This window comes from Tachypleus tridentatus, chromosome 9 (assembly GCF_004210375.1).
Source record: "Tachypleus tridentatus isolate NWPU-2018 chromosome 9, ASM421037v1, whole genome shotgun sequence".
Lineage (NCBI taxonomy): Eukaryota > Metazoa > Arthropoda > Merostomata > Xiphosura > Limulidae > Tachypleus > Tachypleus tridentatus.
Genome location: NC_134833.1, coordinates 130340189 through 130357822, shown reverse-complemented (window position 1 = coordinate 130357822; position 17634 = coordinate 130340189). Strand labels below are relative to the sequence as shown.

Genomic DNA, 17634 nt, shown 5'->3' with positions numbered 1-17634 from the left:
TTACTGCTAGACAACATTCACCAGTCTTAGATGTTTTATGAGCAGATGAGGTGATAGGTAGTAAATGATAAAGATAATACATTGGATTGTACAGTGCTGATTGACAAGCTGCCTTTGTTGACTAGCCATTCTGCTTTCTATGAGTAATGACCTAACACTCATTTAAATTTGTAGGGCCCTGGATTATGCTCACTACATTGTACCCTCGACGTTTAGTATGTCTAAGTCTGTTGTTGGCTAAAAGTCAGTGGTATAAACGTTTATTCACTATGCATTCAAATAGGATATTGCAATTTTCATTTTAACTTTAAAATGAGCTTTTATATCAAAATGTTCATCTGAGAATTTGTGAAAGTTATTCTCTCTTTATAGCTGAGTAATACTTACTAGACATCTCAAACACACTTAAATGTATGTGTACAACTTTTTCATGTGCAGTGAACAAGCTGGGTTCTTTCTTAACACCAAATATATTTTTTTTTATTACACTATGTAACACAAATTTTGTTCCTGGATAGTATGTGTTATTTCTTAATTGTTTATGTTGTAAAAATACAGAACATGGCCATTATTCCCTTCAAATTTTGCTTTTGTGACCTGGATAATGAAATTTAGAAATTAACCTATTTTCTATGCAAAAATGGGCAAATTTGCACATTTTTATTTACATAAGGTCTGAATAAAACAACATATGAATCAAGATTTACATGTATTTATACTAAACCTATACAAAAATGTTTAGAAGTGAGTAGTTTTTCGAGATTTGCAACTGTAATATAAATCACTTTCATGTATCAGCCCCCAAATATAGTCTCCCATCATGTTTTCATCATATGCTCCCAGGTCACAAAAGCAAAGTTTGAAGAGAAAAATAGGTCTTTTTCCATTTACTTTAGGCATAAGCAATTGGGAAATAACACTTTCTCCCCAGCAACAAGTAAATATTTTGTTACATAGTGTTATCAGTTTAAATCTAAGAATTCTTGTTTTTGCATGTATTGAGATTTTAGTGATGCCAGCTGTAGCAAGGATATCATTTGGTGAATATATTGACAGCTTGGCTGCTGGTGTTGGTGGCTCTCTAGATCTAGGTTGATTTGAGTATGCATTGATATATACTGTAGTAATGGTAAAAATATTAACTCTGGAAAGAAGAAACTGGGTTTCAGTCCCCATGGTGGGCAAACCACAGATAGCCCATTGTGTAGCTTTATGCTTAATTCCAAACAATCAATCATAATGCCCACAAAACCTGTTGAGCTAAAGAACTTGTAGATGGTATCACATTACATTACCATGACTACTGAGACATAGCTGGTAGAGGTTTCCCATACTGATTACCATGGTAACATTACACGAGATGGAGGCAAAATATTAGAGGATACTAACACGTATAGCAATGTGCAACATTTAATATATGTATATGGCAATATATATGTACACATTTTTACATATGTTCAAGTGTGGTGATACAAACATATAAACATTATACAGTCATCCATGTGTGATATATGAATGAATCATTTAGACAGAGAACAACTGTCAAGCAGCATGTGATTGAAAAATGAATGTTTTGATCTGAGTGTTCAAACTTGCAATATGAAGTAATCTGTGATTATTCACCTGTAAAGCATTATTTAAAGACATAATGCACTCAGTATTTTCATTAATGCTAACAGAATGTTTCCACTTTTTGCTCTGAAATATTTATCAAATATTACCCTTTTCTTAAAAAAAAATAAGAGTAAGGTCACACTACTTGTTGAGAAAAAAATAATGTTTTCTTTCCAGTAACAGAGTTGAAGATATTCTTGATTGGATCAAATTTTTAAAATATCTTTTGAGTAGAAAAAATTATCTGTACAAACCAAAATTCACATACTATTTTATGCCATACCATGTGTAAATTTAGTACATTCATCATTCTATTTTATTATGATTGAATATTTTCAATTGAGATGATTTTAATATTTAGTAAGCAAACAATTGTACTGAATATTTTTTAACATTTCAGAAAAAGTACAGTTAAACTACGAGTGTACAACCGGAAGTGATACCTGCATGGCATTGCTTTCATGTCACCTCTGAATTTACTAAACTTGAAATAAATCTAGTAGAGGTGATATATCTGTGCAAATTGATTCTCATGTTCAGAAATTAAAACTTGGTGATTGTGTGGTTAATGTTTTTTATTGGCCAGTGTAGGAACAAGAATTTATAGTTCTACACCATTTCCCCTCCTCACTAAACCTGGTCTCTGTTCAGATAACCAGAATGTGATTGGTGGAAGATGAAAATTTAAACTAACTGTGTTAATTGTTGCTAAGGGACTTTTAACAGGAGTCACCACAGCTGTGTGCTGTTGAAGTTCAGGACCCACTGAGGCCTGACATGTCCACAAGTGCAAGGAATACACTTGTTAATGTAATATATGACTTGAGAAATGTGACCTGACCAAGGTAACTACCATAGTTGTGACTAGGCCTTCATAACATTCAAATTTACAACTTCAGCTGACCTCTTAATAAAATGAACCTAGTTAAAAACAGTTCATTTTGTCTGATCAAATTCTTGACTTTTTTGGCTACCTGATCTTAGACTGGATGTACTAAAAGTTTTGCACACATTTGTCCTACTGCTTGATAACCAGTTCTCTCACCATGGAAAATTACATGTTGTTTAATGACATTGGTAAGACCATAACTACATTATCAAGACCAGCTGGGAAAATATCCATTTCTGCCATCCATCCAAAACACAACCTGCCTACCAACATGAAAATTAAATAACAATGTGAGAGGACCACATAGTTTCTTTTCTCTTCACTTGTGATTACTTTATTGTTATTCTATCACTGTGATCTACACAAATATATATTAAAAACTTTACCTTCCAGCTTTGGTAACTATTAAGCTGTTACCTATAAATTTTACTATTCACCTTGAGTGATCATAATTTTTACACTCTTTGTACACAATTAAAACAAAACATTAACCTTGTTTCATATTGAATCATAAATGTGTAACACATTTGAATTAGTGTTTTTATGACAAAAATAAAATAAAACTGCCTCTTTTTCACCATGGAATGTTAAGGTGTGAATGCTTTTAAGAAAAAAGAATGAAGAAATTCACACATACTAATGATAACACGATGGTTATTAAAAGTATATATATCAGAATGGCTGGTATGAATATTAACACTTTTATTGATAAGGAGAAACAACATTTTGACCTTCCTAAAAATGCCCAGGAAGGTCAAAATGTTATTCTCTCCTTATTAATAAATAAGATACATTTTTATTTCAAGTGGGTTTCTCGTCATCAAGAATGATGGTTGTTAGGTACATCTTCAAATACTGAGGCATGAATCTATATGAAATATTGTCATCAACACCTTATTAGTCATAAATCCAGATAATTATATAGTTAAATATATGTGAAAAGAAATAAAATATAAAATACTGATTTAATATTGTGTTCATACATGTTGAAGAGTTTTTGTATTAAGTAGGGTAACAGTGATAAAAACTTGTAATATTTTACTACAATGCAGGGCCAGCTGCAATTTGGAGCAGGCTTGTTCACCTAATATAAATGATGTACTAGTCAGTTTCAGATTCCAAATTGATGTATCTATGATAAATACAAGCTGAAAATTAAAACAAAATTAAATTAAAGCTAAATATGACAATAATGTGCAGTGAAGTTTGATAGTAATGAATACGAATTAATTGATTATGGTTACCTTTTGCAAAACTTGCTTCTTCTTCACCCTGAATACATGGATGTCTCTTGGGCATATGTGCTGCCACTGGGATTGTTAGGAGTTGAAAATTGGAGGGGGAAAAACAAGTAATTTATTTTGTATGTAAAATAATCATTTATGTTTTATTTTGAGTTGCACATGGAAAAGGGTTTATTTCAGCATTTTGAGTTTTATTACTGTATAATCTTAATGTTGTGTTTATATTATGATAATTGGGATATTGATTTATTTTTCTTGGTGTTGTATCACTATGACATTCTCAGGTTCATTCATTGCAAAATATTAGGAAGGTCACCACAGAATACTTTATAGAGCAAAAATCAGAATTCTCTGACCTCAACTAATTTTGAAGAAAGGAAAAGATTAGACATAATGTACAACACATAGAAACACTATTTCAGTCAAACAACAAAGATAAAAACAAGTGTAGTGTGGTGGCTGTACACAAGAGTTCCATAAATCAATGATATCTATTAAGATGATTCTATTGAAATCTCTCCCATGCTGAGAAATCATGGTATTACATATTAATAATAACTACATCAAAATTCAGGAGCTTTTCATATAACTTACTCTCACTTTAACAAAATAAATATTATATCCTTGGGATACTGTCAAACTTGCCAGTGGGAAAAAATTACTATTTATCTTTATACACTAGGCTCTATATTATAGTCTTTGCCATGAGAAATTTCACAAGACACCTAACTTAATCAAATAGTTCAAAAGGTAATTAGAGTGATTGGAACTTACTGACTCTCTGGTTCAACATACTATATTATGATAATGTGTTCTATCATTTGGTATGTTCTTGATTATATATTTATTTAGGCCTTTGTTAATTTCAGTGTTTATATTGAAAAGTGTTTGTGGAATTGGGTTTACAAATGAAGATGACTATTGCAAATGTTACTGAAGAAATATAATTAATATTTGATTGTTACAATGATGGGATCTCACACTGTTTTTGCAAATATTCCAGAGGGCCCGACAAACCAAAGAAACTTGCTACGACAACACCTTAGCATGTTTTATATTTTCTATAATAGTTGTATAAATATAATTTCACTAATAACTGTTCTTTTAATGAATTTGTAGTGTACACTGAGAGATTTATACATTTCGATAGTACAGTTAGAAAACAAACAACTTTTACTCTCCAGATGATAAAAAATATCGTCTGGAAAGTAAGAATCGTTTTTGAAACATATTTTTAAGAAGATAATTTACTTGCAACATTCTATAATAAGCATTTCAGCATATAACGAAGCCACTGAAATATTTATCTTCGTTAAAAATGTATTTCAGAACGCCTGGTACAGGTACTAACACTTTTATTGATAACCTAAATATGATCTAAGAAGGTCGAAAAGTTTTTTCTCTCCTCATCAATAAGTGTTAATAGCCATACCAGCCGTTCCGAGATATATCTTTATTTCAAATTGGTTTCTCGTCATCAAGAATTTATCGTCTTTACTTTTGATTACTAAAAGCTATTTAGGCAATTAGACAGTTAAACATTCGAATATATTACGCTGCCTCGCTCACTTGTAAATATTACATATTACCACACACTATACAAAAATTATTATTACCAGTGTTTTTAACTTTATAGCTAAATAGTGTTACATAACATTTTATTGCCTCACACTTTTATTACCAAACAGTAACATCGCTGATTGGACAAAACAAAATTCTGTTTGTTTTATCTTGTTGCTCGACTTTTATATAAATTTGAGTTAGTTTTATGTTTTAAATATAAACTCTTAATATATTTTTTATTACAAGTTATATTGTATTAAGAATTATTAAAGTTAAAATCAACCAATCATAGATCACCTAGTTTTATCCTTTTGCAATGGTTTCCGATGGTTATAAAAGAAACAGGTCAAATGTGACGCACTTGATATCGTGGTGTTTAGCGTCAACAGTGATTGAACAAGCACCTTTGTTTGAGATTGAGTAAGCTGATTTTTCAAGATTGTGAAGTAATTAAATTTGTATTATGGCAACCAGTCAACCAAGACAAAATTATCATGTAGAATGTGAAGCTGGAGTGAACAAACAGATTAATATGGAATTATATGCAAGCTATGTGTACACGTCTATGGTAAGAAAATAAAGTTGTCGTTAGCTTAAGAGTTAGGTTTGCTTTACGGCGTATTTAGATTTTGTTATTAATTATGAATATCATCCTATGATTTTGATGAATTATGAAATATTGACATTATAATATTTTTATACATACAAATAAGGGAACAAGTGTTTACAAGTAAAACCGAAAATCATTTGATTGAGTACTGGATGAGATCCTCTTATTTAATTATTTCACTAACTAAAATACCAATACTATTGTGATATTCTACAATAAACATACTTTCCATATTAGTATAAGAAAAGTCTGCTAATAAGAGCAGGGTCGAACAGAAAATTTATCTGAAATTTCAAATTTCTTAAAACTTAGCTTGCATAGACAAGGAGACGATTGTTGCTGTTAAATAAGTAATTGAATCTTCAGCTTTACTTTCCTTGAGTTGAATTTCGGCAGAGCCAGTGGCAAAGAAAACCTCAACCTTGATAAAATTTTTAGTTTTTTGAAGATCATTAATCTTTTTAATGTCATTTAAGTTTTTAATTTATACATTAAACCTTTTTAATGTGGTTTCCTTTTAAGAATCAGTCTCTCTAGCTCGATTTGAAATTAGAAAATGGCCGTAACATTAAATAACTCGACACCAGGACTGGAAAGACTAACTTTAGGTGACTAACGCTGCTGTTTGAACTACCCGTTAGTCATCCTGGCGAGTTATTAAAATTTTGCTCCACTTCTTTTAAAGCTTTTGTTACTTTACTTTTTGAAAATGGCCATAATGACACACAACCCGGAACCAGGACTGGAAAGGCTAACTTCAGGTGACTGACGGTGGTTCTTGTACTTACCTGTTAGCCTTCCTGGTGGGTTATGATAATTACCTTCATGCAACAGAAAGTCTTTTACACTTGTCTTACTGTGGTTTCTCTCTTAACATTGTAGACTGGATATCAACATTGGTTTTATGCTATTTGTTTTTAAACTGTTTTGTTTTACCTTCATTTTCTTTTCTGAATTTTTACTACATTTACTTTACTTTTACCTTTTTATTGTATGTTTGGCACAGATAGCCTAGCTGCTTTGTGCCATAAAACACTAAATTAACCAACCAACCACAAAGAAAGCCTAGTAAGAAAGATCTCTAAAAGTGGGTTTTAAACTTACACAAAACTGGTTGATTTCGTATCTTGTTATGATGTAACCACATGATCGATCACTCTTGCAGCATTTGCAATCTTGGACATACCAGTGCCATCTTAGCCAATGATAGGTTTCCTCTGTCTTTTTCCCAGCACAGGCAATGATAATTGATCCAGTAGAAAGATAGTCATAATCAAATGGAGAAACTGTGGACAAAGCATTCTCATACTACAAAAGATTTCAAAATTTCTGTATCACCAAAGATGGTGTAAAAATATAACACATTTGCATATCACAGTTATTGGTATTAGTATTAGGTATACATACAGGGAGGATAGAAAACAAATTTGGCCATAGTGCTACATAACATTCATCAAACTGTAAACTATTGAAGTTGGTTGTTTTGTTTATCATTTATTTGCAGTGAAGGTTTCATATATTTTGATTTGGCAAACAAATATTTAGTATTGCAGTACATGTCAAGAGCAGCTTTTAAATGAAACTTAATATGTGAGAAACATATGTAATGAACAAAAACTTTGTAAATGTGCTAGAATGAATTTACAGAAAATATTAAAAGCTATTTTATCTTATTTATGAAGTTTGGTGTCACTATTGATTGTGATACCAATCAGAAATAAATTGAACTTTTCAGTGGTATTTAGTATTTTGTTCCCATCATTAGGAGTAGGCTTATGGCTTTTTATGGGCACATCTGCTAATACTTAAATTGCAAAATACATTTTTCAGTTTCATATAATTTTGTGAATAAGAATAAATCTTAAGGTAGTACTTATTTAAAAATAAAACAAACTTATCTGTGAAGAGATTTATACATAAATAATAAATGTGGGAAAAAATATCAGGTTTGTGTTTCCAAGCAAAAATAATGTTTTGTACTTAATATTTTGTCATTTCTCACTGTTTCAGGTTAAGTTGGAATTAATATACTATGTTAACATGAATCAAATAAACTGCATTTTTTAATGGCTCTGAAATATGAATCTTGAGGTTACATATTTTACAGTTGATTTTATTTGGTATATGTCATTTGTAAATATATTTACAAAAATGAACTTGAATTGAGTTTGTTCTAGATGTTCCCCAGTAAAGATATTTTGCACTTGTCATATAAAAAGGTGTGCAGGTTCTAGAAGGTATGTAGTAATACTGAACTTGCTGTCTTGTAGCATGTGTATTTGTGTAGTAATTGTGTACGTGATAAACAGACTAGAGTACTTAAATATTTTCTAAGTATTTGAGGGAGAAGAATCAACATTAGTTTACCATGACTGCTGAATCTGTAGACAAAAAACAATTTCTAACAAAAAAAAACATTATTTATATGGTAACTTGTACATTTCAGATATTGAATTAAAAAGAAAATTGGAGAAAGATTTACATTAGTTGACATTGGTACAGAAAATAATTGTAAGAAGTTGGTTAAAAAAAAGTGGTACAAGTGATAACACAAATATATCTTTGAAAATTTGTTTAACAAATAATTAAAGATGTTGATTGTGATAACTTTATAGAATGGATGGCAACTGCCTGTTGTGGAGACAAGTGCAGAGGATGACGTTTCGAAAGGAGGAAGTCCTCCACACTTGTCTCCACAAGAGGTAGTTGCTGTCCATTCTACAGTTTCATCATGAATACTTGAACAGCTTGAACAGCCTATCAGATAATGTTGATTGTAATTTATTCTCAAAGCTGTTAGAAGAATATTCTAAAATTGTAAAACATCATAAAAGAAAGTATGCTAGTATGATTTTAATTTTCAATCTCTTACAACTAGGATTGAACTAAGACCTTGCATACCAAATGATGACTAGCAACTATGCTGAAGGGTTAACTTACTAGGCTTTACTAGTATCTGTTTGTTTGATAATCTAAACTACTATAATAACATTGGAAAATATGGTAAGACTAGTATTTTTTAGATGAGAAAAGAACTTTTGAAGCAGGCAGAATCTGGTTTTAAACTAAAGAAATACATCTAACTTTTTACGTTGTAAGAGGAAGGATGAGACCTAAATGGGTAAAAAATGTAAATAGTTTTGGAAATCCTTAGTTTAGATATTAGATGCTTCATAATGATTTCCAGTGGGCTTTCTTTCAGTTTCATTCTTTACCATGCCAGCTAGATGCTGTAAGTGTTGTCTGTGTTAGTTTAAAGTTAATGTATGTTTCACTGTTTTGTAATAGTTTTAAATGTGAGGCAGTTTGTCTTGTAGAGATAAGGATGGTGGTCACTAGAATCATTAGGTTTAAGATATTTTAGTTTTGAAGATGTGAAGTATTTCAACCAGATTGTTTTCAAGACAGCTTACAATAATGAAGTTTTATTTGTTTTCATTCTTTCTTGACAATCAAACCCAATGAATCTGAATTTCATCAATGTGTAAAATATGTATTACAGCTCTATTTAATTTCTATAGTGGATTTAGATGTTTATGTAGATAGAAAATACATTGCACAGATGTGTTATCACATTGCTCAATTTTTAGAAGCCCATGTAAGTAATTGGATAATCATCTTAATTTATAATTACCATGGTTTGAAAAACTATCAGCATAGGAGTGAAATAGAAACGTGTTTTTACTGTAACAAGTCAGTCTGTGAGAAGAGTGAAGTGTTGTCAGTGATTTAATGACTTTGGAAAATTTATTATTAAATCTTGAGTTTGGGATTGATAAGGTTGAAGATGGCTACAACTGAAATTTTGGCATAAGTGACATTAGAAGAAGAAATGCATATTTTCAAGAGAATTTTGAGAAACTGTTTAAATATTTCATAAAAATAACTTTCACATCGTCTTTGTTTTCAGGCATATTATTTCAATCGAGATGATGTAGCTTTGAAAGGGTTCTACAAGTTTTTTAAGAGTTCAAGTGACGAAGAGCGAGAGCATGCTGAGAAATTGATGAAGTACCAAAATATGAGAGGAGGGCGTATTGTGTTGCAAAATATCCAGGTTTGTTTTGTATTTTTACTGTGTGTAAACTTCACTGTTCCATTACATTAGTGTGTGTTTGTGTGTCTGTATATGTAAATTTTAGGAGGTGTTTTAAACTATCTAAAACTGCATCCTATAGCTTAGATGTTACTTAGTGTATTTGCAAATATGATTTTTTGTATAGTTATTAAATTCATGTTCACTTTTCAGATTTATATATTTAATTTTTTTTATTCAAATACTTGTCTTTCTCTAACAGTGCAAAACATAATCATGTCATCAGGCTTTTTGAATATATAATTAAAAATGTTTGTTTTAGTGTTTCATCTTGAGTTGGTTATTCTAATAATCACTCTAGCTACTGACTGTTAACAAATTCAAAACTAAATAAGGGATTGTAGAAAAGACAAATTATTGAATATAAATTATGAGAATAGAATGGAATTTAAAGAAATATTTGCAGATTTAGGACCTATACAATTTTAAGAATACAACATTTATTTGATGTAATCAGTATTTGTTAGGGTAACATGAGAGAGAGAGAGAGAGAGAGAGAAAAACAAAACTGTTATGGTTGTTTAAGATCAGTGAACCATGTTTAAATGTACCATTTATCTGCAGTGAGTTCTAGGAAGGAAGTTGATTCTTGATAAAACAGGTTCTATAACTGGTCTAGTGAAGGAACTTTTCTTTTGAACTTGAAATTACTACTTCCATATTTCTATTGAGAGGATAATACAACTTAAGATGACTGGATTAAAAACCACAAATGTTAGAGGACTTCATTTTTTTTTCAAATTCCAAACAAGTAAAAAAATAGCTGTCTACCATTGTGATTACCAATTTGAGCTAAGCAATTAAAATGTCTATTGTGTATTTCAATATAAATGTATCACTAAGAGTTATTCATAAACCTGACAGTTTAAATACCCTTATCATCCTCAGTGTTTTGGCTGGGTAAAATACATGTTACTTTTTTAGTTATTTTTTATTCATTGAAACGAATGAATAAAAAAAATCAAACAATTACCTACATTGTATTTTCACCTGCTTCTTGGTACCAAGTTATCCTTCTATTGTTGTATCTTCAGCTTAACTGCATCAGAATATTGTTTGATCAAGTCATAATAAACAATGTTTTTTTGTTGAAAGTTAATGTGATTGTAAAACTAAATGTTGCAGAAACCTAGTGTTGAAGACTGGGGAACTGGATTGGATGCTATGCAGGCTGCTTTGGATCTGGAAAAGACTGTTAATCAGTCTCTTTTGGACCTACATCGCACAGCTTCTAACCACAATGATGTTCAGGTTAGTTTACAATTGAAATAGTATAGTAATTGGATTTCAGTAAGAATTTTAAAAAACCTAGTAAGAAAAGGAATTTCATTATGAGTCATGAGTCACAAGTAGTTATCTTGGTTGCATATGCCACCACTTCTTTCCACATGTTTGTGAGGTGAACATCTGTTGGTTGTACTGTAAGCACCTAGGGTGTTTCTAGTTCTGCAGTGCATTTATTCCTTTACAGCGAACCCTGGAGTAATGCTTTGAAGGCTTTTTTTTTTTCACTTGTTTCTATTTCACAATTACAAGTATTGTAGCAGCTGTTATATGGAATTTCCAAAAATTTTAAATTACTCATGTATGACTGTTCCTTGCTATTCATTAGATTTGTTCTTCTGTTGAGGATTGTTTAGTAACCTGAATTTACTGGTTTTCTCCCACTACACTTTCCTTCGTGACTGTTATGATCTGTAAGCAACTGCTATTTTTTTGTTTTACTAGTCTGTAGTTATTTGTGGTTCTAATTTTTTTTTTTTCTTGGCCCCTAATTTGATGTACTCTTTGGGTTGGGGCTATACTATTTCCAAAAGTTCTGATTACATAAATGTTGCTCAGTATTGTTGATAATGGGGCTGTTATTGTTCAGGATATTGATCTTAGTTTTATTAACTTGTTGAACTGAACTTAAGCCTTGAGAACTATTGCTGGCAAGTGATTAGCTATGAAACTGAAAATATTACCAGAAGAAGTGTTAAAATAAATATTAGTAATTCTTTGTTGAATATTTGGTTTCATTTTTCTTTATATTAATTTCTGATATTGTACTTTGGACTGTCTTGTACAGAATGTAGTTTCAAGTCTTGGACACTGTGCTTTATAGTTAACTTCTTATCTGTCTGGTTCTTATGTTTCATGAGGATAATTTTATGTTCTTTTATAGTTAACAGATTAATCATTTGATAAACTGAAGTCTGGCTGACTTGTGGTACATAATATTATGCTGTGAACAAGCCTTGCCCAGTTGGGTTTAGATGTGTGAATATTAAATTATTTAGGTACTATTTTGGATGTTACTTTTCAGGGGGTTACACTGATGCCTTGCATACTTTTAGGAATTGCCTCTATGCAACAAGTAACATACATGACTATAAAACCTTGACTTTTTTCAACCAATAACTTCTAAAACAAGCAACTTTATAATTGAAGATTGAAAAGAGTGATGATCACATTTTGGTTGTGATTTTTTGACCAAAAGTTTAGCTTTATGTATTGAAACTTGACTCGCTCTTAATTGATTAAGTATACTTCTTATAAGCTTTTGGAATAAACCAACTAGAATGCTAGTGCTTAAAAACATGAGGGTGTTTCAAGAGTGGGTGATTTTTTCTACCTTTTCAGACTATCTATAACTGGGCATTGTAGAACAACTTTTTCCATCCTAGATGTTTTAGAATAGCTCGTTAAATTGTCTAATAATAGTGCTTCACAATTCTTTCTAATGTTGTATTACAAGTTTTTATTTACTTGTAGAAATAGTGAATTTTTGTGGATGTGTGTATTATAATTCTTAAAGTATACTGCAAATAGAAGGTTGTAAGTTAACTATTTTGTTTCAGCTGGAACAGCATTTGATAGTCGTACAAGAGAGAGTTTAGATGTTAGAACTTGTGCACAGTGACCAAAATTTAAGTAATTCTTTGTTCATTCTGCATGTTAGTGTAAAATTTGTCTGAAATACCTTGCATATTTGAATTTCTGTTATGTCCATTTCTGAACTTAACAAGAAATGTAAACTGTGCCTGGTTTGTTTCTTTTGTACTCTGGACTTTGGTTTGGGAACAAGCTCTATGTTCTGTCTTCTTGGAAGTCTCTAAAGTCTGTACATAGATGGAGTGACTTTTTTTCCTTAAACTATTTGAATCTGAAATCCGTTTTCCTTGTGCCTTTTATCTTTTTATAATTTCTAGTGACTTGATCCAGTCTCTCTGGTTCTTTAAATATTTCTCCTGTAGTAGGACTTCCTTTAATTTTAGCTCCTTATTCTTGACATATTGTGTTGAACATAAAATTACACATTTTGAGGAGTAACAAGGTATATATTTTAAGTAAGAATGTTTCATGCTGTTTGTACAGAAAGGAAGAAAATGTATTAAAATGCTGCGGTTACATCACTAGTTGACAATTTAGAGATGAAAATCAATTATCTGACACATTTTTAACCAATGCTTGTGTATGTCAACAAGTCTTGTGCAATGAATATTAGTTAGGCAAAGAAAGTTCAAAGGTTGTAACATCTTGTTGCAATATTGTAGTTTGCATTGTACTGTTTTTACTGGTGAAATAATGTATCAAGCCAAGTCAAACTTCATAAAAAAAACAAAAAAACTGGGAGTTTTCTATAGAACTTTCCATCAGAAACTTTTATAAAGGAATTTTTAAATGATTAATATTTCTTAACTTCATATACAACAGATGTGCGACTTCTTGGAGACAGAATATTTGAAGGAGCAAGTGGAGTCAATCAAACAGCTTTCCGACTATGTAACCAACTTGAAACGTGTCGGTTCTGGTTTGGGCGAGTTCATGTTTGACAAGGAAACATTGAAGGGAGAAGATGATTGAGGAATATGTAGGAAAGAACTATGTACAACTTTACAATAATGCACTTCAACAAATTTATTACACTATAAAATTGTGTTTATTTTAACTAAGTATCTGTAAAAAATTTCACTAACTATAAAAAAAAAAGTTTATAAAATTTGTTGGTAGTACACACAAATTAAAAATAAGTGTTCTTTGTAGTTAAAATAATATTCAAACATTTTTGTTTGTCAAGTTAGTTTTGTGTTGGTGTATACTGCACTGGTTATATCAGTTTTTGAAAGTTTATTGGGAAGCCAATGCATGCATTTTGGAATATGTTTTCACTTTTGAGTTTGAAAAAAAGAAAGGTATCTTTTGTGTTTTAAATAGTTTTAAAGGGTTTAGTTAATAATACATTTTTATATGTAAACCTAAATCAATGAAATAAATTTTTTTTTCAAATTTGTCTGTTATGAAGTAAATTCTTGTATGAATATGTACACCATATTAAATATTATCTTAAGTCAGTAAAAATTTCCAGATGTTTGCATGACTCTAGAATTTTTCTTACTTTTAATGGCTTAGTTTGTTAAAATGAATTTTTTAGTTACTTTATAATGGCAATAGATTTCACCTTCCCTCTAGTCTTGCACCCCTAAATTAGGGACGGCTAGCACAGACAGCCGCTGTGTAGCTTTGGACAAAATTCCAAAAACCAAAACATTCTTTTTAAGACAGTTGAAATATTGCAGTATGTATAATTTTACTCATTAACATTTACTTTGAAGTGCCATGAAATTATTACTGATGTTTTAACTTGAAGTACACAATGATTTATATTAATACTAACCTATTAATAAAATGGACAGTATCAAAGTTTATCTGTTTAAGAAAATAAATTTACTTTTAATTAATCAGTAGAACTGTGCTATTGATTTGTAATGATGAGAAACCCAGATGAAGTAAAATATTGCTGGTATGGTTATTAAAACTTTAAAATAAAATACAGAACAATGTTTTGACCTTAGGTCAGCTTCAGGTTAAAAAGTTTGGAATTGACTGTTACCAGGCATATGTTGCAGATAAGTGTAAATGGCTTTATGATTGTAGGGTGCATTGTAGTTAGATGTTAGGTTATTAATTAGTATAGGTATATAGGTGTTCCTTTATTCTAATTAAAGTTTTAATACCCATACCAGCCATCTTGAGAATACATTTTGTAATATTAATTTTTACTTTAATTGGTTATGTATGCAAGTGGAAAGTCCTATTTGGAACATAATTTTTAACTCCATCAAAATTTCACTTTCAAACACTGTAAAAGTTGTAGAATGTTTTCTAATTCTTGCAAGTTTTCTATCCATAATTGATTGTTCAGTCTTCTTTATTATATATATATAAACTCCCTTCAGTGTTTGTGGACCACAGGTGAGAGTTTTCAATCTGGGAATGTGAAAAAAGATGTTTCTTTATTATATAAACCACATCAAACAATTTCTGTATTTGATTATGGTCCATAAAGTGGGTAATATTTGATAATTGTCATTTGCACACTTTTTACACCCACATTATGGCTGAATATGTGATGGCCAGTTCTTTGTGCCTGTTTTCGTGAAATGAGATGACACACCACTCATTCTTAAACCCATGGAAACTAAATTAGTGATTTAAGAGAACTTTTTTAATTCTAGATTTTTGTCACAATGTAGGTATGATCTAATACATTAGATGAGAGCAAATTAGAGGTATTTGTATTATAATTTTAATAATCTCTTTATAATCAAATTTTTAATATTTAAAATAACATGTCAATGATCATTGTAGGACAGTTTTGTTAAATTTTCTGTAAATTCGTAGGAATAACGTTAAAGTTAATTCTAAGGTATTCTCTGAAAGGCAGAAGTAGGATATTTAAATTTGGGAGTGAATTTGTAATTCATGCTCATAATTCATTTACTTCAGAGTTATGAATAGGCATAAGTTTTGAAATGGTAAAAGCTGGTGAAGCATTATAAACCACTAGGCCTAAAATTCCTCATTGAAGGAAAAAAAGCATTTCTTTTAATGTCCATTTAAAATTCAACATCATATAAAGTAGTTTTGTATAATCAGTTTGGTGCAGAAGTAGTTTATAAAAAATTTTGAACACCCATGCCAATGGGGGTTCTTATGAACTCTCCTGGTAAGTCTGGAGAGTTAGCAGTTTAATTTAAAATGTATGCAAGATAAATTCTGTTTCTAGACAGTTTATTATTGTGGAGCTTGTCAGTGCTGCAATTAATATTTTGTATAACTGATTTATTAACATGTATATCCTTCCTTCTCAAAGTTATGAGAACGCTGTGCATTTATGTATAGTAGAATGGCTGGTATTAATACTTTTACTAATAAAATAGAGAACAACGGGTTAAAGCAATCCACCATAACCAAAAACTAGATAAACTAAGGGGCCAAAACAAAAGAAAAGCCAACAATTACCTCTAACCTGAAGATGACCTAAGAAGATAAACATTGTTCTCTAACAGCAATCCTGAGATAATTTTCACTTTAAGTGGATTTCTTCTCATTATCAATTGTGTATTTATGTAGTACATATAAATATTCCCCCTTCCATTGCTGGAGTGTGACCCCCCATCCCCACCAACTAAAACCAAACAGTGCAGCAGTATTACATGTATGAGATGTTAACCTTTTATTTTAAAATATTTAGTGAGCATATGGCTGAACAGTAAAAAAAATAACACTGAATAGATGACAACCACACTATCCTTGAGTTATGTAACTAAGATTTAAACAATTCACTTTTTTAAATTTAAAAAGAAATTAATGAAGTATCAAAGCAAGATTATGCAATTTTTTCACATTTTTTCTTTTAAGACTTTTAGTATTAAATGAGTGATTTACTTGTGTGTCAACAGTTACTGTCTCAATTAGCATTGTGTAAACTAATCAACTGATTTTAATTTCTGGTTATTCCAACACTAACATTATGGATTCAGAAGAGCTAAAGTGTGCAAGTTACAAGTGATATTTAAACAATTTTATTATTAAGCTGTCAAGACTGTCTGCCACAGTCACTAAATTTGAAGTGTTAGAGGAAAGGTAACTATTTAGCAACACCACACAAACTTCTGTGTGTACTTTTATGTACCATTGTTTGAGGAACACTACTTGTCAGTTAGCATATACCATTACCTACCTACCTCTTCTACCAATAATAATCTGCCATTGGGTATACCACATCCAAGCATGGCAGTTTTTATGGTTGTTCTTATTTCAAATGATTTTGATAATTTTTTTGGTAGAATGTGTTTATTAAAATATTTTATTATTTTTTTAATTTACTACATATTTATTAGAATGGTATATGATGTATCATATGCTTGCTGGGTTTATTTTTAGTTTTGATCTATGTAGTTTGCTTGCTTTGACTAGCAGTAATTGATAATGCTGTGAAAATATTTTGCCATTATTCACCATGCTCTCTAAACCTAACTCAGCTTACTTCATGTCTTGTCACAGTAGAAAGTTTTCATGACTTCCAAAATGTAACTTAAAAACGTTTTCAGGAAAGAAATGAACGCCTTTGGTTTGTTACAAACTTCTCGCCAAATTTCATCATTCTTCTCTGCAGGAGATAAATTATTTTCTTTTTTCTACAATGACAAATATTTTATAACCTGTCCTGTCAAATGATGTTTAAACTTTACTGAAGCTATTTCCAAAACTAAGTTTCATTGGTAGTTGTTGTGACTGTATGCTTTGAAATCATAAGAGGTTGGGGAAAGAGAGGTTGTAATTATAAAAT

General features: G+C 30.6%; 1 protein-coding gene across 1 annotated transcript; it reads left to right on the top strand.

Annotated features, from left to right (window-relative positions):
* Window positions 1-5610: 5610 nt before the first annotated feature.
* Window positions 5611-14288, top strand: LOC143226381 (soma ferritin-like). Its single transcript, XM_076457280.1, has 4 exons — window positions 5611-5878; window positions 9831-9977; window positions 11142-11267; window positions 13716-14288. Exons 1-4 carry the CDS (start codon window positions 5774-5776, stop codon window positions 13863-13865), a joined length of 528 nt encoding a protein of 175 aa, XP_076313395.1. The 5' UTR covers window positions 5611-5773; the 3' UTR covers window positions 13866-14288.
* Window positions 14289-17634: the final 3346 nt, after the last annotated feature.